The sequence below is a fragment of the Protomyctophum bolini genome (genome assembly GCF_963924005.1).
Source record: "Protomyctophum bolini genome assembly, chromosome: 10".
NCBI lineage: Eukaryota > Metazoa > Chordata > Actinopteri > Myctophiformes > Myctophidae > Protomyctophum > Protomyctophum bolini.
In genome coordinates, this window is record NC_137871.1 from 10,808,412 (window position 1) to 10,833,813 (window position 25,402).

The window sequence follows — 25,402 nt, forward strand, 5'->3', positions numbered from 1 at the left end:
ATAACCAACATAAACAGATTTCATTCTATATTAAATAATTGTGTCCATTCAGAAAAAGGCATTGATTGTATTCGTTACTCGTCATATATTACATACCCCTATGTATAATAAAACAAACATTTCTCACAGATTGGTAAAATCAGTAAGCTTTTATTAAATTAAAAACAATCTTTTCATTCAATCTTAACAAAATGAAAAATTAAACAAAAACAAATTGTACCATTACTTTATTCTCAGTGTCGACCTCACTCTTGTTTCACATCTTGCCTTGATTTGACTTCCAGTGACACAACTGATCCCAAATCTTTATTGCATACAGAATGTACATAAAGCCTGCTCGACTCCAAGAGACGATCAAGGAATTCTCTCAACAGAAGTAGTTAACTTACTTTAATGCCCCTTGTTAAACAAAGTTAGACTTAAGGGACATGAAAAGGGAAGATGTCTCAAAACCTTAAGACTGAAGCAATTACAATTAGACAAACAAATCTGAAGGGTTGGCACAGTTGTTAAATAGGGTGGTTGACCACTTTTATGGGAAGATGCATGACTGAACAGCACATTAGTTTATGTACAAAGACAAACTAAAATTGGATAAGTGGATTCTCCTTTTGACCTGTCATCTAACCAGGAAGCTCATCTGTGCACAGGAGATGACAAACGGGCAGTGAAGGCCAGTCTCAGTGCTAAAGCTCCAGCTTGCGAAGCCTTAAGGGGTTAGGAAGGGCTTGCTGATTGGGTACGGTAGAGGCCTCTTGCTCTGCTGTGCGGAATAGCACTCTCCCCCGGTGATTGAACATGTAGAACGATGGATGGTTCCTCAGTGTATCGAAAGTTCTGAGAAGGAAAAAAGATGTAAATTGTAGTTTATAAAATTGTTTAACCAATTTTTTAATATTGGGTCAACTCAATCCAGGACTGCATTTTAACCTGTAGTGTAGACTGCTAGAGACTGGTTTAGCTCAAAGTAAAAAATAACATAACTGGACACTGACCATCAACACAATTACTACAATCTACTCAACTGCTCTAAGTGAAACAGATACCGGTAATATAAAACTTTATTAACGCCTGATGTAAATGTGTGAGCAAGAAACAATCAACCATGTTAGTATGAAAAGAACAAACGGAGGTTACCTTAATCGTTTCAGAAGTTCTAGCCAGTACAGATTAATACTAATATAATGTCCGTTAATTATTGCTCTACAAATGCAGTTTCACTTAGTTTAAAGTTGCTTGAGCGTCACTAACGCGCAGTGCCAAAGCTACTGTAGTAGCGGTGCTATTACCTATAACAGTACCCACCAAAATATAATCAGTGAATATAGAGGGGTATTGTGAGACAGGGAATACATGATTCACACAACCTTTTGTATTTCAAGGACCTCCAGTTTGATATGATATGCTCTAGGACTAGGTTACAGACCTCCATTCCACATTTAGAACCAGCGTAATAAACAACTGTGTCGCTCTGGGTGAGACGAATTGCGTCTGCTAAAGCTAAATGCCTAAATTAAATTGGTGAAAAATAAACGTACTTGTTTTTCAACTCTGAGGAGGCGTCCATGTCTTTGAACCCCCCAGCAATGTGGACGATCCCGTAACAGGTCACAACAAACGATAATAACGTTTGTAACATAATCTGCAAGATACAAAACAAAAAAAATAAACATCAACGACCAATATTATACATTATATAATACGTCAGAATAAATAATAAAAACATCACTCACATCTATTGGTAGCGTTTCATTCTCCTTCTCTGTGAGTCGCATGTATGATCGATCTGGATGGTTAAAAGGAAATAAAAACATTAGTCATTTTACAATAGCACTTATGAAGCGTAACAATGTATTTACTGTCACTGGTTGATCCGAAGGTGACACGTTGTGCACATCAATTCATTACATGAATAGGATCAGAGAATCGAATTATTTTTTTTAACGGAGCGGAGCTACATGTAGCCGCAACGTCGGAGGAGAAGGAAGGAAGGCCGCAGGTTGTGTTGCCGTTTCATCAACGTAAAACTACACGCGCAAAGCCACGAAAACAATACATAATAATCTATCCTTCACACTTACGCTGTGCTGCCGAGAAAGCTGCATGAGCCAAGGCAAACAGCCCAACGCCAACGACGCTTTTCCAGAAAGAAGAAGACATCTCTGTTCTCTTTACTGCAGGCTGGGGATGAGGATGGAAGTTGGAACGAGCACTTGGTGGCGCAACAAAATGACGTCGGGAGTTGTTGTTGCCAGTGTTGCCAGGTCTTGCGACTTTGTGCTTGTTTTTTCTGTGTTTCCAAAGTGTGTATACCGTAGTTGCTTATTTGGGCTTAATGTTGTTTAAATCAGTTTTTGTCAAACATTTTTCAGTCAAGGACACCCCCCCCCCCACACACACACACACACACACAAAATGCTGTCGTTTTCAACAAAATTCTGCAATATGGTAAAGGGTTCCATATTGCAATATTTGATGTATGAAAAAATAAATAAATTCTCGTAGCCTGGTTAACCACTCCCCATTGAAATTGCATTTCCATTCATTGTATGGAGTCTCTGGACCCTGCTAATGCATGGTTGGTTTCAGGAGTACAACATTGACAGATAACCCCTGACATCATCTCCATGCAGTCTCCAATCAGTGAACGACATTTCACGGGGTCCAAAATTTGGACCCTGCTAATGCATTGTTGATTTGTGGTCGTAACAAAAAAGTGACGTCATCTCCAGTCTCCACGAGACTATCTATACCAGTAAGACTCCATATATGGAGATCTAAGGGTGGCAGCGGGGGCAGTGTCTTGAGTGCACACAGGGTTTGATGAGGGCTGTTTTTGCAGCTAACTTTGGGGCAGGCCGCAGGCCCATTACGTCTAGAGTTTGAATGGACAGGTATCAAAAGGGAGACATCGAAGAGGAAGGATGGGTGGGGTAGGATCAACATGGAATGTCAGAACAGGTCAGCTCCATATAGGAGATCTAAGGGCCGATTCATACTCCTATTTTACCGCAGTTTCGGCGCTGTAGTGCCGAAATGATTTCGGCTCGTCAGAAATTTTCAGTAGCACCGAAGAGAGGACTTTATTAGGGCGGTACCCGCCCCCCGAACCTCAAATGACGTCACATTGTAGGCTCTACAGCGCCGAACCGACTTTTATTCGGCTCTAAAATAGGAGTATGAATCGGCCCTAAGGGTTTGAGGTCTGATGTAGAGTTGCTGGCCGGCTCCATATATGCAGATGTAGGTGATGTTCCAGTCTTCTGATGTACGGCCATATATGGAGCGTGACACAAGGCGTGACATAAATGGTGGCGTGACGTGTCATGAGGTGTGAGGGACTGACAGCCATGGCGGTGTGATGGACGGACTGTTTTGCAGGTTTTCATAGTAATCTATGTAATGTTATTGCGACGGTCGCAATAACATTACTTGTTAGACCTAATGCATTCATTGCTTCTATAGCTCATTGTGCATATTGCGTATAGCTTTTTTCTTTTATGGCTTGAACCATCTTCTCGCTGCTTGCAGCTATATTTTTATATTATTGTTTGTCTTTAAAATTATGTTTTGATGAATTTAATACATAGGAATGGAAACAAGCCATACAAGCTTTCTTCGGTTTATCCTTTTGTATGAAACTTTAGGCTACTGACTACCTTTGTGCTTTTTTCTCAATCAATCAATCAATCAATCAATCAATCAATCAATCAATCAATCAATCAATCCTCCAATAAGGCACTCCTAACCCTATTACCAAAGGGCCTGGTCGCACAGCCTTTGCCTTTAGGGTTCCCACTTCCCACCCTCTGGAATGCTCTGCCCCTGGAAATCAGGCTCACTGAGTCGGTAGTTTTTAATCCTAATTTCTCTTGATTGTGTTTTTACTGATTGTTTTACTCTGCCATAGCTCCTTAATATGTTTTAAGTAATTTGTTTGTTTGTTTGTATCTGAATTATTTTTTTGTATTGTTTTGAAATGTTTACTTTTATTGTTTTTTTGTAAAGCACTTTGTAACGCTGTTTTGAAAGGTGCTATATAAATAAAGCTTTATTATAATTACTTACAATAAATCAATCATAAAGCAGTGGTTGCTTGTTTCTCTCACTAAACCTGGCAACACTGGGGACCACTTTTCGTCGCGACAGACGCGTCATCATGCGATTTTCGGCACAAGAGAACCCTGACCCCATTCGTTTTTTTGTGTTCGCTTCGGTTCAGACCTGTCTGTTATTGAAGCGAGTTGAAAATAACGTTTTTTTGTTTGTTTTTGCGTCGAGTTAAAGGCTCCCCCTGCAAAGAAATATTAAAGTGCAAAGCCTACTTTTTCCACACCACGGAGGAGACTATTACGATCTAGTCAAGTGCACTAACCTGGCAACGCATACCGTGCTTGCTAGGATAAGCTACTTATTAGCTCATAACGTACACTTAAGGTAAGTGGCCATAAAAGCTACAATAAAAATAATTCTGGTGCTCTTGACGAGTTTCTATTCTAATTCTAAACGGCAGAATAACCTCCCGCCTCGCATCAGGCTGTGTAATAGATAGGATGGTACCATGGCATGAGCATACCGTAGTAGTGGTTTCATTCTTTCGGGTTTCGGTACGGCCTAGTGTCTTCATATTTGTATTCCACTAACAAACATTTACTAATTATTGAGTTTAGGAGGGGGTTGACCACCCAGAGCCTATTAAGACAGAGTTACGACATTTGAGGGTACAGAAAACAGTCCGGTCACGTGGTTCATTGTCACTGTAAAGCCTAGACCAGTGTTGCCAACTCTCGTGAGAGAAATAAGCCAACCCACCTCCAAAAACACGCCAACAATAATGTGGCCATATAATCCTAAATCCTAATAAAGATTCGATGCATTTATCATTATAAATACTATGTATGTCTATGATAATTTATGTTTTGGTCATTTATTATACTAATTAGCCAATATACACATAGGGCTACTTTAGCCGAATTTTTCATATTTTCCCCCTAACATGCTTCATTGTCGTAATGAGGTGTGTGTGTGTGTGAGAGAGAGACTGTGTGTGTGTGAGACTCTGTGTGTGTTTGTTTGATTGATTTATTAACGTTTTTCAGAATTACAGTACATTTCAAGTACAACTCAATACAAAAACTGTTAACCGTGAGTGGACGACACCATAAAGCATTACACTTGTTTACAATAGGGCCCACCATTTTCAATTCATCAAAATTCATCAAAAATTCGTGTGTGTGTGTTGTCGTAACTCTGTCTTACTCTATGGCTCTGAGACCACCTGGGTATAGGTTGCATATAAGCATTGGGTATCCGCCAATTTATTTTATTTACATATAAATACATATATAGTTTTTACCACAATATATATTAAAAACACCAGTATCCCGATCAGCGATGTATCTTTCACCAAACACGCTGTTCATCTTGTTTTTGGCAAGCCCTTTCTGACCTGAATGGACATTTTGCTTTCTTCACGTCTTTATCAAGGCGCCTGTCTTCCTACGACCTTTTTCCACACACATGTAGCGACAGACAAATGATTATCCAGATTTTAGCCACATATGTGACTTCTGATTTCAAATATTGTTCCTTGCTAAAGGAGATGGTCCCATTTAAGACCCACCAGCGAATTCCTTGTCATATCAGTGTCTTATACTCATTATGTATCTATTCTTCGCCCTCTGTGTCTGAGGTCAGTTCTGAATCTTAATTGCACACGCCTCTCTCTGTTACCTCCTCCTTTCTACCCTTCTTTTCAGTGCTTAGATAAAGCATATCTATTTTGAATTGTGCTTATTTTTCCCCGTTTGTTGTAAAATTGGCCTGTGGATCACAGTGCTGTTGCTCTGTTGCTTCTGTGGTCTTGGTGGAGAGATGGAGGCTATCTCAAGATTCCCTTCCTGGTTGTGTTTCAGCTGAGATCAAGCATTCCCTGAAGAACAAGAGGATGCTGTGTTCTCCCACTTTTCAAATGTAACCTGACTGTATAGGAAAATAATCTTACCAGACTCAATCCTTAAGTAATACAAAAAACAAAACAAAAAACAATTTATTCTGGAACTTGAGTCATCAGTGTTTTTGAATTCAGAGAGCGAGCATCTTTGCCATCATGTCCCAGAGGAACCCAGGAGATGGCCAGAAGGGCTTTGCCGTGGGGCGGGGCCTACTGGCCGCTGCTGAGACCTTGAACTTCAGCTCAGCTCCCCAAAATCGAGCAATGAGAGGGGGTGAAAACCAAGACCGTGGCTCCCAGCTGCCCCGGCGTAGCGGCGGTGGCAGCCATATTGGCAACACCATGAAGCTGTTTGCAAGCTTGGGTCTTTCTCCTGCTGACCTGGATGCACTGGCTCAGATCCCAGAGGAGGACATCAGCGTGGACACACTGCCCGGCATCTTGATGCAGCTGAAGAGCCGGAAGGGGGGCGGGGGGATGGCCGGCGTTCCCTCCATGGGCATGGCTCAACAACGTGCTCGTCCACAACCCTCCTCTGCGGCCGACTTTGGCTACGGTTCGATGTCGAGTGTCTCTTCATCGGCTGCCCACAGCTATGACTTGGACTACAACACCAGGGAGAGGCCTGCATACTCTGAGCTTTCCCGTGATTCTTATGGCGGCATGGGGATGACATCGTCCTCCGACTCCGTCTTTATGCAGCGGAGGATTGGTTCGCCATCCCAAGGAAAAGTGCAGGACTTCTTGGGAGTCACACCCACCATGTTCCCTCATGTCTGCTCTCTTTGTGACTTTGATGTGCATTCCAACATGGTGAGTACAACTCCAACTTCATCCCCTTTTCTCTCTTTCTGTGGGATTTAACTCATAAAATGTTGGTTCATTGGCTCCAGTCCTTACACTGGATGGATCTCATTCATGTATACCATCTCCATGACAGACATGCTTGCTGTTGTTTTCTATTGACTGGATCCATCTATAATTGGCTTATTTTTTTCTTAGTCTTTAGTCTTTCATAATCTTTTTGTATTCTGTATGTCTTACATTTCTTAAAGACTTACAGAACCAATACTATTCATAATGAAGTCTTTGTAGTTTCAGAAGGATCGGCCATCCAAATGTCTTGAATTTCGTGCACATGTACAGACAATACTTGAAGTTGAATTATAATGAATAGTGAAGTAAATAGTCAGTAAATAGTCATATTGAATGCATATCCAAAGGTTCAGTCCTCCTTACAAGTTAAGCTGTTCAGCAAGCTTCTGTTTGTGTCCTCCAGGAGTGGAATCAACACACTAGTGGTTTACGCCATGCTGAGAACCGCAGACAACTGCTTCAAATGTAAGTCATTCACCTCCACACTGACATCAAGGAGCTTGTCTCCAAAACACACAGCGGATGTTAATTAACCATCGTCATTAACCATAGTTGCAGAAGTAAAATTCATTCTCTGGTCATTTTAATTAAGCATGTGTTGCAACATAATATCATTGAAATGCATGATTAATGACTATGGAAATTACATTAATGTGTGCTATTCTTTTTAGGTACCCTGACTGGGACCCAGGCATGGACCCAGGCATGGCACCAGCAAGAAGGTGAACATAATTAATAATGACAAGCATTCACTTGGTTGCAGTTTTCATTTTATTTACTTTTCTGGAGGTTAAAAGCCCAGTTTAATGAATTTGCCATGTAACATTTTAGCATTTGTTAGTAAGTCGAGGCAAAATACGATTATATAAATTAATTAAAAAAATATATAGGTTTGACTTTTATCGCCGGCACTTGAGATAATAATAATTATTATATATTTTACTTGTAACAACATTTTAATTTGAATAAAATCTCCTTCCATCAGAAGGAAAATATTAATAATAATTAAAATGGCTAAGGTAATAATAATTATAATCAAATGAATAAAAGTGAAGAAAGTCCATCTAGGCAAATGCCAAGATGAACCGTCATCAGATCAAACATGGCCAAAGTATTTTGGGGGTCCACAGCGTGAGAACTCCTGCTCCACAGGACAGGTACAACCAGGAACAGGAAGCCTTAGTTCCTACCTGGTCTTTCTTTAACACATTTGATCCCGTTTACTCGTCCCGATTAATTAATTTGGACCTCATGGACCTCATTTTCGCTCGCTGGCATTGATGCTTTACCATCCAAGATGGAAGCCAAAAGCGGACGCTCGTCATAGTGCAATAGCCTGAAATCACCGGCACCGAAGCGCCATACCACTTTCGTCACTCGTTATGCTAAATAATAGTATTTGTTGACTCACTGATGGTTAATGTCTTCTTCTTCTGTCTCAGTGGGAATCTTCGTATGGCGAACACCCCAAACCTCTCCCCTGGACTGCTCGGACAAGCTCCCATGGGGGGAGGACAGCAATCGGGACGCATGGGCTCTGGCTGGGGTAAGAGACATGGGCTAAGGCTCCAAAACTGTGGAATGCACTTCCCATTGCAGTCAGAACTGCAGCATCACTCCCAATCTTCCGCCGTAGTCTGAAAACCCACCTTTTCAGACTCCATCATGGCCCATAGCACTTACCCCACCCCCTTAGATAGCATTTCTGTAAACTTAGATAGCATTTGACACAGACTTATAGCATGTTATGAAGACAGCACTATAATTGCATTGTATGTAGTCCTAGCACGTCATAGTACATATGTATAGCATAGTAGTTTATATGTATAGTTTCATTATATATAGATATTCCACTGTTACTTTCTTAGCTTACGCATGTTTCATGATACATTTTTTATGTGATGTATTCCCATGCTTTTTTTGTTCTTGCTTAATGTAAGTCGCTCTGGATTAAGAGCGTCTGCTAAATGCCTAAATTGTAAATTGTAAGAATGTGTCCCAAAGGTCATGTATTCTTTAGGTGCACATATTCACCAAAGAAGTATGATAGCTTTTTGACTGACAGGAATTTGAATCAATATTCAAGTGTAATCACAGCTAATATTTACCCAATAAGATATCAGTTGAATATATCCCAACTGTTTGCGAAACAAGGAATCAGAATCGGTTTTATTGCACAGGTTTTATCACAGGTTTACAGGTGTAAATCTGTGGGTGAATTTGTTTTAGAGCAAGCGCCCCTCCCCCAGGAAAAGGGGGGCAAAAGAGGGAGAGCAAAGAAAAATAAATGTGTCAAAGAATAAAATAAAAGATCAACATGCACACAAAGCCTAAATATCGCAAGAGTGGCAACATATCAGTAGGCTAATAACTAATTGGAAGAAACAAGTTAATGTGAATGTCTTGTGTTAGGTGGAAACGCTGGAAACAACAGATCTCTCCCTGGACAAGTCAAGGTAATTCTTTAACTTTAACTTAGTAGTTGTTCATATTTGCTTTTTACTCTACTGTTCTCTATTCTTCTCCGTACTGAACTGTCACCTCTACTATCTCTAATGTACTGAACTATACTGACTTCTCTACTGTAGTTTGCTGTACTCTGTACTGCACTTTACTGTACCTCCACGTACCTTTGGTTAAACCAGATGAATGTGGTTAATATGTAACATCTATCCGTTCCTCAGAGAAGCAGAGTTGTGGTTGCAAAATATGACAGGAAACCGCTGAACAACACAACCTTGTTCGCCTTGGCAGAACCCTTTGGAATCCTCCGAGAAAACCTGGTTCTCAAGAACAAGGTACAACACTGAGACCATAGCAGCTAGAAGTTAAACATTTATGTGAAATTTGCGGAAGTAGTTGAAAATGTATATATTTGTCTAACTATTTCAGGCAGCCAGCATGTCTGTATGATTTGTTCCATTGGTCTGCACTATTGCCAGTATTTTCAAAAATAAATCCTAGTACACACATGTACTCAATTCAGTAATTGCCGAGGAAATGAAGGATGTTCATTCAATTGGTGTTCAATTTGGTGATTTTAAGATTATTTGCAATCATATTTGTTGGTAGTAAAACATGCAAAACTGTCATTTTTTGCAATAATCATTTTAAAAAGGGCACTGTCTTGCATTTCTGCAGTGAGACACTCAACAACGTGAACAATAGTATTTTTATTATTCTACAAATAAGAGAAATGCAAAACATGACATGGACAGCAGCACTAGCTGTCAGTGTTAGGAAAAGGGCTGGCTTATACAGGCTGTATATTTTACTGTTCAGAAGGTTAGATTGTATTTAGTCACACTTTTTGAAGTTTTCCATCTTTGTTTTAAAAACAGAGTTACCTTTAGGCAGGAGCATGGAAGCCATGCATGCCAGTCAAAGGTCAGCTGACCCTGATTGTCATCTACACGCTCATTCGCTTATCAGAGTAAAGCAATTTTATTTAGTGCCCAAGGCATACGAATGGGCAAGTCAAATGATCAAGTCACACCTATATTCATAGTGAAAATAGTCAGTCTATAAGCTCACAACAAGACTTGAACTATTTTCAACTATTATTATATAATATAAATAAATACTATTTATATAGCACAGTATAAAAATAATACAATTAATAATAAACATACAAATATAAAAAAGGGAAAGTGCTAGCATGAGGCAAAAAAAAAAAAGAAAGATTATGTTTGTGGTGTTTCCCCTAGGCTTTTCTGGAGATGGACACCCACCAGCAGGCACAAGATATGGTCCAGTACTACCAGCAAAACCGAGCTTCGATGTGCAACCAACCAGTACATTTCTACCTGTCCAAGGACCTGATGGTGATTGAGGTACTGATGTTGATTAGCATTATGTTTTTTTTTAAATGTTTTATTTTGTGGCTTTTGCCTTTATTTTATATATATTTTATGGAGGGACTGGGGAGAGAGATGGGGGGAAGACGTGCAGTAAAGGCCATCGGGATCGGGAGTCGAACCCGCGGCACACTGCCAGACTGGGTTACCAGTGCCTGGACCGCTGAGCCGCGGCCCAGGCCTTAGCATTATGTTAATCATGTTAAACCTGGCATCCCTGCTTTTAGGAAATGTTCAAACATAAAATTAGAGTTTTAAAAATATAGCTCACAACGCATCAGCTATTTTTGCTATTTGCAATTAAGTACATAGGGCTTAATTGGTTAAATAAACTCCTACACTGACAATAACTGCAGCATAATGTGTAAATTCCACGAATATCTGTTCAATAACATTAAATGCAACATTGTGTACAGACTAGTTTCACTAGTCAGCAGGGGAAGTCACAAAATAGGAATTTTAAAGCACTCTAGAGGCTGCAGTGATGAAGAATTGTGCATTAAAACTCCAGGTGCCTTTTGTAAATGTATTCGAATGGAACAATCTAACTTGAATAATGTTTTACCTTCTCCCAACAGAAAGCTGGTCAGACTGCTAGTGCTAAGCCTCTGGTGGTCCTCCAAAGAAAGAAGCAAATTATAGGTGCCGGCAGTGGCAGTCAGGTGGTGTTTTTCTCCAACGTGCCCAGAGAGGAGGAGAAGAAGATGGAGCTGTTGACCATCGCTGGGAATTTCGGAACCGTGGAGAAACATCTGTTTCTATCAAACGAGGTAAAGGTTTCTCCTTTGAACATAGTATTTTGCTAGCTAGCTGCTGGAAACTGTCACTCACTGGCCGTGGTTGAGTTGGTCGAGAGGCCGCCTGGGAAACAGAAGGTCCCTGGTTCTCATCCTGGCCCCGCTTTGAGTCCCTGAGCAAGACACTTAACCCCCCCTTAACTGCTCCTGATACTAATGACTTTTGAGAGGTTTGGGTTGTTTTCTTACCTTATTATGGGCAAACTAGTCCATTCCATGAATTATTTTGCTCCGTTGTGTTGTTTATTAGCAATTTAAGAAATAGTCGCTCATTGACTTGTAACGGGGAAACAGCTCTCAAAGTCACTCTTTTAGCACATACTGTACCAGAGGTGCCCAAAAGGTAGATCGTAGATCGTGATCTACCACTAGATCACAAAGGCCGTGCAGGTAGATCACAGCATGGCATGGTCCTAAAAATATATTTAATTTAAATGGGACGTGACGCATGAATTAAGGTGACTTTCACTTGTCAGCTCAAAACCACAATGCAATACTTTGTTTTCAATATTGTTTTGCACAAACGTCAGTAGCATTACAAAGTTACAAACCAAAAAACACCCTACCAATTCCATTCTCCCCTCCATTTCCCCATTCCATTTGTGTTTGTCTTATGTCTTGCTGTACTGTATGTAACACCAGCGACGCTATTCCATCAGCCCCCTCAGGTACATTTTTAAACAAATTTCAGCAACGGGATAATATTTTTTTTGGTGGGTAGATCTTGTTGAGCTGGTCATTTTGAAAGTGGCTCTATAGTCATGTGCTCAAGACCGAGCTGTCCGATAATTCATATTCCGTCCTTGCAGGATTGGACCGTTTTGAACAAAAAGCCTCAAATCATGAACGCAGTGTACAATTTACGTGAAATCTTTCACAGACTTTCCTATTAGGCTGATGAATATATCCCACCCTTTCAGATTGGCCTGTTATGGCGCCACCAACAGGTGGAACTTTGCTAAACACATTTTTGGAACAAAATGCCTCAAACCATCCAATAAGGGCCTTTCTCGGCCCCACCTCTCTCCCATTGTTTATATTGTGTCGCTCCAATGCATTTCCAATGGAAGCCCATATGGTTTGACCAAACATTTTGTTTGATGTTTGATGGGGGGGGGGGGGGGGGCAGAACACATGCATCAAAGCTGTGTTCAGACACAAGTCAGGTGTCCGACACAAGGCAAGTGTCTTGAATGCAGCCCTATAAGGGCATATTTCGTCCCTGCCCGCTCACCTCCGCCCCACCCCCTCCTGGTGCTGCAGTCATTTTGGATCCTAAACTCAATATAGCGTCACCAGGAGGCCACAACCTGACCTGCCCTGGTGGAGACTTTATCTAGTTTTTGCTTTGTTTTAGTACATTTCATTTTTGTTTTGTTTACAATAATGTTGTGTCTGAGCTGTTTTCTTTTCTTGTTTGTTTTTGTTTGTGTTTATTGTCTTTGTGTTCAATAAACACACTTCATATACAAATATGCAGTGGCAAATTCAATAATAATTCCTTATCTGCGTGTGCCCCTTTTTGATAACGCATGGCATGAGTTAAGTTATATTGTATGAGTTAAATGGTAACTACCGTATTAAGACCATATTTTCTGCCAGAGTCGGCCGACTTGTTTCTGTTCAACTGATATTTTGTGTGCGTGTGTGCGTGTGCAGGCATTTGTTCAGTTAGGTTCTCCTGAAGACGCAGAGATGTTGGTGAAATACTACACCCTCAACCCGCTCACCATTAACGGCCAACCAATCAGACTCAATATCTGCACCAAGTACAAAACTCTAAAGTAAGACCTCATTTATACTACCTAGTAATTCCCTTGCACAGGAGTGTCAAAATGCAGACTCCACAAATGGTACAATTCAGCCCATAGGGTGACGGGGTGGGGGGGTGAAAAAGAAAGAAAACATGAAGTATATAAACAACTCAAATGGAGAATGCAAGTGTAATAATCAAAACATTAAAGGGAATCACCGGTCTGCAATTTGACACTGACATTTTTAAAACAATACCCTACCACTGAAGTCTGCACTCGCATGTTATGGTAATCATTTCTAGGCATACCATGTCTATGATGTGTTAGAAGAAACATAGTTATAATAATGCATTAATTGCCGTTCTTTCTCTGTTGAAGTACGGACAAAAAAGTCAGAGACAACCGAGGGATGAAGAACACTTTTACCTCCTCCAACAACTCCCCTGGAAACAGGAGGTCGTCCTCCCCTGGGAACAGGTCCTCTTCCAAGTCCTCCAAATCTAGCTCCAGGAGGCGGGAGCGGGAGAGGGATGTGAAGAAGAGAGAGGAGACCAAGTCATCTGTAGAGAGGGATGTGAAGAAGAGAGCAGAGACCAAGTCATCTGCTGATAAAGAGGAGACCAAGTCTGGAGATGAGGAGGTGAATGTGTGTGTGTGTGTGTGTGTGTGTGATTGGAAATTGAAAACCAGTCAGATTGGAAAAGGTGCACTCGTTTATACCAATGGAGGCATGCCGTTTGAAGGTGACTTGAGGCACCGCAGAGCGAGCTTAGGTGAGCGAGTCGCTGTGCAGAGCGTTGCGAAGTCACCTGTGCCGTCTGAGTTATGTACCGATAGGGAGTGGGACAGAATCATAATTCATCGTCCCTCTTATATATTCTCTTTATACAGTATACTGTTTTATGTCGAATTAGCCCTTCGCTAAAATTAGCAACTGTTGCTATGCAGGACAAGCTTTCGTCACCTCATAGCTGTCAGTGTTAAAGTTACTCGACTGACCCACCCAGGTGATGGCAATAATACTAATTGTCTAAAGCTGCATGGTTAGAGCGGCGCGATTAGATCAGGGCCATGCAGAGAGCACTGAGGGGGCAGGTGCTCAAACCCCAGAAAAGGGCACGTGTCACTGGGTGAGAAGGACAGCTTGTCCTGTCGTCCTGCTGCTATCGTGCCTATTGGACAAGGACTGGTTGGGGAGGGCTAATTGTATTTTATTTTGATTATGGTTGATCATGTGTCAGGTTTCTGGTGTGGTGGAGGGAGAGGAAGAGCAAGGAGAAGAGGAAAAGCAGGAGTGTGAAGAGGAGGAGGAGAAGACGACGGAACAAGACGTGGAACTCCAAAACCCTGAAGAAGCCCAGCAACATCCTGATGGTGACCCTGTTGTCACCACAGCAACAAACGGGGAGGGGGACGGAGATGAGGCACAGGAGAAGGAGGCAGAGCCAGAGGCCGGTCCGTCAGAAAAGGCAGAGAGCATAGACGGTGGAGACAAGACGTCCGCCAACCCAGAAGACTCCCAGATGAACGAGGGAGAAATGCCTGACGACATGGTACTGCCTTGTCTTTTCTCTGTCCTTCACTTGGGACATTCTAAATGTAATGTAATACTCTATATTGGAGTATAACATGAAAGTAAAACAAACGAGTATAAGATATAAAACAGGAAATGATAAATGACAAAAAAAACAGACACAAAAAAACGAAACTACCGGTAAAAACCAACAGCACACTCTTGCCCTCTCCCAGCCTAAATCGTGCCCTTTTCCCTTGTTCCTGCTGTCTCTTCAAACTACGGTATTATGATTAGGGGTGGAGCTCGTTAATTCGTATTGATAACGATCACCTTATCGAGCAGGCTTATCGAGCCAAGACATGTGTGACAGATGCGCTACCCCCCCCCCCCCCCTCCTGTCAACCTGTCCCTTATTATATAGCGAGCGGTCCATGACGTCAGGTGCTGCGGCTATACCCGATAAGAGGCTCGATAAGCCAAAAGCTTATCGATACTCGGGTCTCGAAAAATGCCGAACCGGGTTTGTAATGGACCCGATTTTCGGGATTTTCGGGCTCTATCCCTAATTATGATACAATGAGCTTAAAACAGAATAGTGAAATGCAAAGCTACCACTAACCAGATGAATAACATAAGGTTCAAGAACAAACAAAAAAAAAGAAAAGGAACATTGATGTTCTCCATATAGCCGTCACAGTACCTACACACAGAGCGCGTTTTTCTGATTTTTAGCGGCGTTCCTCCCATCGGTTTTCCGAAAAACGCGCCCAGTGTGCAACCACGGCTTAAATGCATATAATACCTTTTGAATTCTTTTTATAGCATTGTTCCTCCGTGTTTCACATTTGATCTTACGCAAACACATGTCCTGCCTTTTTGGGCTTTCTTGTCAATCCATAGGGCTCATAAAGATATAATCTACACACAAAGTCCAACAGTATACTTTATAGTAATTACTTTTCATATTTTGTATTGGGGAAATCAAAAGTCTACAATTGCGTAGGGTTTTTTTTTAATGATAATCATCTGAATACAAATTTCAAATTTTTAGACATACAGTAGCAATGATTGCATATTGATGCAAATAAATTAAACGGACAATTAAAAGTACTAAGAATAGAGTGTAAATAAATGAACAATAATTGAATAAATAAATGTAAGTTAAGTAACAGGAGAGGAAAGGCAGCATCTTTTTACTTGCTCTTACTGTATGTGTGTACAGGACGCAATGGAGGACTTTCCAGACAACATGGATGACTTTGTGACACTGGACGAGTTGATGGATGACGACGTAGAGGAAAACAAAAGCCTGTCCGATGATGACTACATTGGTAATTTACTGGATTCCATTCAACTCTGTTCCTACCTTGCAACATTTAACTGTTACCAGATAATAGAATATTGTTGTTTAGAATCCACTAGAATAGATTATGTAACTTAAAGAATAGAATAGAATCGGACACAGTGGTAGATACTACAGAGATTCTACTCCAGAGATTCTGAGAGGAATGTGCAGTAGCACCATGGACTTACAGAGTAGAATAGGACCGTTCCTGTAGTAGTCAACTAATGGTATAGAATACAACATATACATGTAGGTTGACTGTACACTAGAGGCAAAGTTACAGTGGATTTTTATTAGCACTTCAACTGGTGTGTGTGTGTGTGTGTGTGTGTGTGTGTGTGTGTGTGTGTGTGTGTGTGTTCCTCTACAGACAACACAAGGAAAGGGGTATGTACCTGTTTGAGCACTGTCTCTTGAGTTTTTAGAGACTGTTTCTAAAAGTGTTTGTTGTGATGTTGTCTGTGGTGTCGGTGTGTTCATGATGTGCTATGCCGTTGTGTGAAGTGAATGCTCGATATTCTGATGGTGATCATAGCTATAGAGTGTTAAGTAACAGTGGTCTGTCAAGTGCTTTAGTTAACAGAAAATACATTTTCAAGTCAGGATAACAATTTAATCCAATCAGTTTTATAGCTCAGTTTTTACAGCAGGGAGACCCCTCCTACTATTGAACAAACACTATAGAGCGTCGCAGTCCCGCCCCCTCGAGAGACCCGGAAAATAAATCCCCGTTCATTTTCCTCATAGACTTTTCAGAAAGTATTTATTTAAAGACGTTTACGCCAACTCTTGTGACAAATCATGACAACAAACACCATTTTTCGGGCCAAACAAAGAATTAGAAAGTAGAAAAAAACGGCAGAAAAACACTTTTTTGTTGTTTTTCTTCTTTGTAATTATTTGTTTAGTCCAAAATATTGTGTGTGTTGTCATGATTTGTCACGACAAGAGTTGGCTTCGTACGGCACTTAAAAGGTCTTTAAATAAATACGTTTTGAAATGCCTATGGGAAAAATACATTGGGATTCATTTCCTGGGCCTGGCATCGTCATGAAAGGGGGCAGGACTGCGACGCACTAGTCTATAGCAATGTTTGCTATGAGAATATGGAGCTATTTACCACTAAGTATACTCCCCAACCTGTTGTCGCATTTGTGTCTTGTTTTAACGTTTGTGTGTTATTGTCATGGTGTTTGTGTCTTATTTTAACGTGTCTGTTGTTGTCATGGTGTTTGTGTGTGGTTTATGGTGTGGTGTCTTGTTGCAGGGGATGCGTGTAGTGAATGTTGGAGGCTTCAGGAAAGGTTACGGTTTTCTGGATCAAATACTGCGGCTGGCCAAACCCTTTGGCAAGGTGGTCAAACATCTGGTTCTAGACCTGCGGCCTGAGGTACAGACATTGATATTACAATTGACCAATAGTAGGGATCAGATTTTAGATCTGAATTGCATCACAATCGCATTACAATTGGTGTTTCTACTGTGACTCCAGGCTTACATTCAGTTTGGCACGGAGGAGGAGGCCAAGGCCATGGTTAGGTTCTACAACGCAGGCAACATTCAGGCTGCAGTGTGTGATAAACATGTGAAGATCAGTCATTCTCAGACCTATCCAACTATAAAGGTAAGTGCTTTTGATCTGTTTAAATCCCACCTGACCTAACCACATCCTATACACGGTAGTCTGTCTCTCTGCTCTCAGTAAGGGGGAGGACGATTAGTGACCCATAAGTGAGCAAAGCCTCCGAGAAACATGTAAAAAGAGCTGATCAGTAGCAGGTTGCTACTCCTAGACCAGGGTTCCCCAATTAATTTTCCTCAAGGGCCATATTTGACTACGGTACCAGGCTGGGGGCCGAGTTGGCACGCGCGAGGTCGAGGTCTTGCCCTGAAATTAATATTCAGGGCAAGACCTCGAAAAGGACCCCCAGTTTGACTTGCAGAGGCTACTGACCCCAATTTAATGCCATTTATATCTGGGGACCCCCCCCCCAAAAAGCGGGCCGCTAATTGGGGAACCCTGTCCTAGACTCTCAGCAATTTGCGTACCGAAAAAACCAATGCCACAGACAACGCCATAGCCATACATAAACTACAAAGTGCCCTCTCCCACCTGACCTGACGACTTCCTACTATCAGCTCTAGTCTATTATTGTTGAAACCGGTTTTATACTGAGCAATGTAATTCTATTGCATTTGGTTATTTTACAGTGTGGTGCCAGCCGGGTGGTGTACCTGGGTCAGCTTCCGGACACAAAATTCACAGACGAGGCCATTCTGAAGATTGCTGAAACTTTTGGAAAAGTCAAGAAGTATTTTCTCAACAGAATCAAGAGAGAAGTATGTATTTGAACTACTCATGCTACCACTAGCTCTAGTATTACTGCTAGTATTCTGCTACAACTAGAATATATGCATATTGAATATTTGTTTCAATACTCATTTGCCACACTTGATTCAAGCTGACTGAGTGAATTACTTTTGTGAGGGTCGACTTATCACAAAGTGCTGGTTGGAAAAATGTCATTGACACATGGTTCCTTTAATTAATATATTGACAAGCATTTATGAATTCACTTGTTAACGTTATCATGTTCTATATTATTTATTTAGTGTTTTGTAGAGATGGAAAATCCAGAAGTTGCAGAGAAGATGGCCGACAAGTGTAAAATCAATCCACCAAAACTCCATGGGAAACGACTGACGGTCTACGTCAGCAGGAAGTACAAACAGCTGAAACATGGGTGAGTTGTTATGACCTGTGGGTTGGGAATTGGAATTAAATGCCGTTGAATTGTGACAAATCCTGACGGAACATTGTCTGTCTTGAAGCCACAGGGCAATGGGGAAACGGCCTACTGAAGTAAGAGACAGAGACAGCAAAAAGAGAGACAGCCGTTCCAGGTCAAGGTCAAGGTAAACTTTATTGTCCACAAGGGAAATTTGTCTTGGGCTTTCACCCCAGCTACAGCCACACATAAAACATCAATGACAACAAAAATACATTACAGAGGAAGACCCAACATTACACAATTGCACACATGATGTGGATAATCTAGTTACTGCCGTTTCAGAGCCTCGTTGAGCATCTCAGTTGACACTGACGAACCCCCAACAAAGAAACCCTGCAGGGAGGAGAAGACACCAGATGAAGACAAAAAAGAGGATGAGGGTAAAGGACAGGAAGAAGAGCTGAAATCGGAGGTGGAGATGAAGGGAGAGGAGGAGGAGGAGGAGGAGGAGGTGAAAGAAGAGGAGAGCACAGAAGAGCAGAAAGAGGTCGATGCTAATCCTGACTCGACTGTCATAAACAGTGACTCGGAACAACTCGGCGCTGGTGTAAGTTAAAACATGACTGTATGAAAGCTAATAATAAAAACCACTGTAGTACTTCTACAGTTCTAGTACTACCAGTGTTAGGACTAATGCTACTTCTAATACTACCACTTAGGGCTGGACATTTAACGGAAAACATTTTAAAACCGATATCAAAGTAACTGAGATACCAGGTTAACGTCAAACCTAGCAAATGTCTAATCTTATCTAAATATAACATTCTTTACATTTGTGGTCAAGCAAGCTGTATTTTAAAACATTTTAAAACCAATATCAAAGTAACTGAGATACCAGGTAAACGTCAAACCTAGCAAATGTCTAATCTTATCTAAATTTAACATTCTTTACATTTGTGGGCAAGCAAACTGTACTTTGTAGTTTGTATAATTAACTACAGACCATGAAAATAAGTTCCACTGATTTCTGGGGGAGAAAACGTTTCGGGTAGATATTGAGGGAAATCTGTCTTGTATATGAATGAATACATTTGCTTAGCCTTTGTGTATGAACACTTTATTAATCGTTACCACTCTGGTGCCCTTTTGGAGCTGCTCAGCGCCCACCAGTAGAACACTGGTTCCACTGGGCAGCTCCATATTTTCTGCTGTAAAAGACTGGATGTATTGTGCACCTTCTCCCCAAGCAGAACAGTGGTTGGTACTGAACTCAACTGATTGGTGGATGGATGTTTGTTTGTTTGTTTGCAGGTGGTGAAACAGGAGGAGGAAGAGGTCCCTACCAGTCTGAGTCATCAGAACCACAGTATGGATTCTGGGGAGAACCAGACACCCACAGCAGAACAGACTGATGCCACAGCACCAATACCGGCTGATGCCACCACACCAGAACAGACCGACGTCGCCACACCAGTACAGGTGGATGCTATTGCACCAGTTCAAAATGACGCCACTACACCAGAACAGACTGACGCCGCCACATCAGTACAGGTGGAGGCTATTGCACCAGTTCAAAATGATGCCACCACACCAGTACATACCAAACCAGCTCCAGCCTCTTTGCCTCTTGACCCCTATGATGAAAACAACCCTGTTGGTGAGTCTAGACTAGAGAATCACCTCATTCTACTACTGACACATGAATTCAACTGAATGTTTACTAGAATTTCGCGGGCCTTCAGCCCGTTCATCCTAGGGCCACGTGTCGCAAATGGGAAGAAGGCAATAACGAGAGGGTGATGCTTTTTTTCTTTGCTTTTTTTTTACTTGTAAAAGCAAAGTTGGCAACCCATAATGTTTTCATATACGCATTTGCTTGGAAAGCGCAAAGTTGGCAAGCTGGCTGAGTGGCCCTGTTTGGTTTTGTGTATTTTCATATGAAAGCGAGCATGGCATGTTTCTATATTCCAAGTTGCTTGGAAGCCGGAAATGTGGCAACCTAGCAGGAACAGTATACTGTACTGTAGCGTACTGTACTGTAGCGTACTGTACTGTACTGTGGTCACTACCGTGCTGTAGTCCTTTGTACTGCAGTGTACTGTACTGTGCTGTTCTCCTCTGTACTGTACTGTACTCCTTTGTATTGCACTGTAATGTTCTCCTTTGTACTGTACTACTGTACTGTACTCCTCTGCACTGTACTGTGGTCACTGCTGTACTGTACTGTACTCCTTGTACTGTACTGTTGATATAATTGTTGTTATTAGTGTTATTATTATTACATGGATTATTATTCTGATGTGCACATGTGATGTGCCATGGCTCCACCTAGTGACCATGTATGATACATGCACTGGACGGTCAGATGTTAGAATTTGGAACGATACAGAGAAGATTGGGCGCAAACCAATACGAACTGAAATTGGAACGATACAGAGAGTGTGTGTGTGTGTGTGTAGTGTGTCACTTCTGGTGGCGTTGTAGGAAGTGCGCAAGGTAACATGGAACACGTGGTGGTGGATTGGCCAATGGAAAGAGGGGATAATAATAATACATTTTATTTATAAGGCGCCTTTCAGGGCACTCAAGGTCGCCGTACAGATTAAAAGCAGTACAAGAACACAGTTAAAAGCAGGAAAAAATAAAACTAGAGGGCACAGCTTGCATCAGAAGACACAAGAGGTCACACAGAGTCATAGGCCTGCCTAAACAGGTGGGTTTTGAGGTGAGTTTGAAATATGGTGATAGAGTCCATGTTTCTGATGTCAGGGGGGAGGGAGTTCCAGAGCGGCTGAAGGCTCTTGAGCCCATGGTGGAGAGACGGGCTGGGAGGACTTTCAGGGTGAGGGAGGAGGCAGACCTGAGAGACCGGGTGGGGATGTTGACGTGGACAAGGTCAGACGGGTATGGGGGGGCGAGGTTATGGATGGCCTTGAATGTGTGGAGAAGGATTTTGAAGTCGATACGGTATTTGATGGGGAGCCAGTGGAGTTGGTGTAAAACAGGGGTGATGTGACTGATGACAGGGGTTCTGGTGACGATACGGGCAGCAGCATTCTGGACTAGTTGGAGTTTATGGAGGAGTTTGTGGGGGAGACCAAAGAGAAGGGAATTACAGTAGTCCAGGCGGGAAGTGACAAGAGAGTGAACCAGGATAGCTGCACTGTGGGGAGTTAGGGAGGGGCGGAGGCGTTGATTTTTCTGAGGTGGAAGTAGGCGGATCGGATGGTGGTGTTGATGTGGGTGTGGAATGAAAGGGTACTGTCGAGGACGACACCCAGACTCTTAACCTGAGGGGATATAGTGTTGCCAGGTCTGCGTATTGTAAGTAGGCTGTAGAAAAGTCAGGGTTTGCGGGCTTGTTTGAATAGACGTGGCAACAGTGTTCCGTGGCCCGTGTGTGGTTGTTGCCACACTTACCAGAGAGCCGCGGACGTTTTCTCTGTCGGCCAGCTTCTTTTTTCGTTTTTTTAGACAGCTGATAGATGGAAATTAAGCTCCACCTTCGCAGCTGACTGCCGCGGGGGCAAGCGTTTCTGGCCGTCGCGGAAATTTACTGCGTGGGTGGAGCTTCTTTTCCATCCACCAGCTGTCTGGTAGATGTGGCTACAGCTTGTGTGGGTGTGGGTGCTTTTGGCGATAGGGAAATAGAAATGCATTGGCGGCATGAGTGTGGAAGGGAGGCGACTTTGCGGTGGAACGACGCGGAGGGTAAGTACATGACGTCACTGCCGTGTGAGTGCAGTGGGTAGGACGACGGTGCAGTGGGTAAGTGGGCGGGCTTGGCATGACATAGCTATTGACTTGGGTTCCATAACCGTGTGTGCACATGAAGATTACAATTGTTATATTAGATGTATAGTTGACACTTTTTATCTGTTTTTTAGGTTTGGAGTTTGTGAAGATGGGTTATTACTGCAGATTGTGTTTCCTATTTTACTCCAATGAGGAAACGGCCAAGAAGATACACTGCAGCAGCCAGACTCATTATGACAAGTTGAAGGTAAAGATGTCACAAATAACTGATAACAAGCCACTCTGTTTTACCTTGATCCTGAGATGCACATATTTTCCTAGTTGATGTAGGAAAATTATTGTTCAACTGTAGGTTGGTTAAATAGTCCACTTTAATGAGTTTATTTTTTATCCCACGATTTTGTAACCCATTTTTCACCCCTGCGTCAATCATCTAATGTGATCCTGGGCTCTACACACCCTCCACCAACCTAGTCCCCATATACTGTATGGGGACATGGGGAGAGCAACGGACTTGAACTCATGCTTCCTTCATGCCTGAGTGTCCAAGTTGCTCCTTTACACCCGACACGGGGGAGTTTCCCTGGTTGGACGTAGCGCGTGGAGGGACACGTTATTCCAACCAGTTCCTTTCCTCTCCATCAGGCGCCCCGGCTGGCCAGGGGGAGGCAGTTTAGTGACCAGGATTACTGCATGTTTTTAGTGAGGGTACCTACCCTAGGGGACACGGGGAGAACATGCAAACTCCACACAGAAAGGCCCTTTAATGAGTTTAATTGACTTTGTTTTTCAGAAACACCTGGAGAAGAACAAGAAAGGGAAGAAGACGGAGTAGTATTAATATACACTACATTCATGTTTTGATTTTAGTTTAGTTCATGTACCAATTTTATCTTAATTTTGTTTTTAAGAACTGACAGTAGCTGCATGTCTCCATCTTTTTCCTTATCATTGACTTGCTTTTTTTTTAAAGTCCTATTCTAACTTTCAACAATGGATATTCCAGCAAAAGATTTAATATTTGTAATTTCAACTATAAAGTGGTTAGGTAATCTTGAGTCACATGTTGACATTAACTACTTTGTTGTTCAAGCCAAGAGTTTGTGGAGCCGCCAGTGGTTAAGACCGTTTTATAAATAAACTCTGCACAAAAAGTTCAGAAACTTAACTTTGGTCCATTATTTCTCCACTTAATACCAATTGGTATTGTATTTTATTTCATTGTAATCGTTGATTAGTCACTTTCACAACAAGGTACAGCTTGTAAGGACCAGGTGTCCGTGGAATGACTAACGTCTGGGTTGTACCCCCAAAACGTTTGTTGCTCATTCCTTACAAGCTGTACCAAGTGTAGTTACCTACTGAAAAGTAAGCTGACTAAAAACTGCATTTGAACACTTATTTGTCCCACCCCCACCCGTGAGATGGTTACTTCTGGCTTAAATTACTTTATTTACATGACAAAGGAAACTCAATGAACAGAACACACATGTTAAAGGACCACTTCACCACTTTTCAACCTATCTTCATATAATAGGTCCTCAATAATAATCATGATAAAATGGTACAATGTTTTTCTACTCAGTCTGTGTCTCATAGGAGGGCTGTGGGCAGTTTAGAAATGTCCTCCAGTGACATCATTAGGTAGTTTTCTTTTAAACAACAAAAATGTTTAGATTTTCATTATCGTGAGAATGATGGCTTCTATTTTCGCATTGCAACTTTTCACTAGAAAGCCTGCAGTTTCTATTAGCTTGTATTCCCCATGTCACTGGAGGACGGTTTCTGAACTGCCCACAGCCCTCCTATGAGACAGACTGAGTAGAAAAATATTGCGCCAAAATACATGCTTATTATTAGTGAGGACCTATTATATGAAGATGGGTTGAAAAGTGGTGAAGTGGTCCTTTAAAGTTTCATGACTGCAAACTAGTGCTAATGGGCCAGGGGGCACAAGCATTCAAACAAGGTTCAGATTAAGAGAGTAGAGAAAATACTGTTTTCTTTTCTTTAACAGAATTTTATATATTTGACCAAATAAAATGTATCTTAGCTGTGTGGTAGGCTACACATTCTGTGGTGACATAATGACTGAGAATATGTATAATATATAATGTATTATGTATGTATGTTTTTAATGTATTATGTACAGCTCAAAAACAACCTATTTTCGCGTATTATGAAATGCCAAGTAGGCCTATAGACGAATTCGCCGAGCACTGCCTTGGGCGCAATCATATGGCGTGTTCATGATGTGATTAATAGCCAGCCCAGATTATTATTGAAGGCAGAATTAGTCCTCAAGACGGTCTGAATGAAATGTCCATTTCGGTCCATGCCTCTCCTCACATGGACAACACTCAGCTGGTCCATGGGGGAGTGTCATTCATTTTTGCCCTAATGAAGACCTTGTAGGTCGAAACATGTTGGCAGTTGCCTTTTTCATTTAATAAAGGCGTTCCTCATTTTTTTACTTTGTGTGCCCAGGTCTTTTTATCTATGTCTTGATCCCGTTTTTGATCCGTGTGAGCACCTTTCTTTTATCATTATCACGTTTTGCTATCTCCGTTGCACGAGCACCTGGTTGAGCATCTGTATTTTCTTACTGTTTTTATTCTTACTATGATTGCTTTTTTTCTATTGCATTGGATTGATGCCAACAGATTAATTTTGTTGTACACAATTGTACACTGATAAAATAAAATCCATCCATCCACTAATCTGTTGAAAAGTAGTAGATAATGGATGCTTGATGCTGTTGCTTGATGATAATAAGTAGATATAATGGATGCTTGATGATGGTGTTTGATTGCTGC

General features: G+C 41.7%; 2 protein-coding genes across 3 annotated transcripts; one reads left to right on the forward strand and one right to left on the reverse strand.

Moving 5' to 3' along the window:
* Window positions 1-134: 134 nt before the first annotated feature.
* Window positions 135-2,222, reverse strand: mmgt1 (membrane magnesium transporter 1). Its single transcript, XM_080774275.1, has 4 exons — window positions 2,082-2,222; window positions 1,734-1,786; window positions 1,539-1,642; window positions 135-837 (listed from the first exon to the last, which is right to left on the reverse strand). Exons 1-4 carry the CDS (start codon window positions 2,158-2,160, stop codon window positions 687-689), a joined length of 387 nt encoding a protein of 128 aa, XP_080630401.1. The 5' UTR covers window positions 2,161-2,222; the 3' UTR covers window positions 135-686.
* Window positions 2,223-4,178: 1,956 nt separating this feature from the next.
* On the forward strand, window positions 4,179-25,170 carry LOC308322500 (uncharacterized protein). 2 transcript variants are annotated; one of them, XM_080773785.1, is made up of 23 exons: window positions 4,179-4,437; window positions 5,916-6,766; window positions 7,233-7,294; window positions 7,501-7,551; window positions 8,272-8,375; window positions 9,242-9,285; window positions 9,514-9,627; window positions 10,537-10,662; window positions 11,265-11,456; window positions 13,143-13,267; window positions 13,616-13,877; window positions 14,479-14,790; window positions 15,976-16,084; window positions 16,469-16,485; window positions 17,366-17,488; window positions 17,591-17,722; window positions 18,310-18,438; window positions 18,712-18,842; window positions 18,931-19,014; window positions 19,173-19,437; window positions 20,142-20,487; window positions 22,718-22,833; window positions 23,380-25,170. In XM_080773785.1, exons 2-23 carry the CDS (start codon window positions 6,110-6,112, stop codon window positions 23,419-23,421), a joined length of 3,543 nt encoding a protein of 1,180 aa, XP_080629911.1. In that variant the 5' UTR covers window positions 4,179-4,437; window positions 5,916-6,109; the 3' UTR covers window positions 23,422-25,170. The 2 variants fall into 2 exon arrangements, with proteins under 2 accessions (XP_080629911.1, XP_080629912.1); XM_080773786.1 differs by having other exon boundaries at window positions 18,937-19,014.
* Window positions 25,171-25,402: the final 232 nt, after the last annotated feature.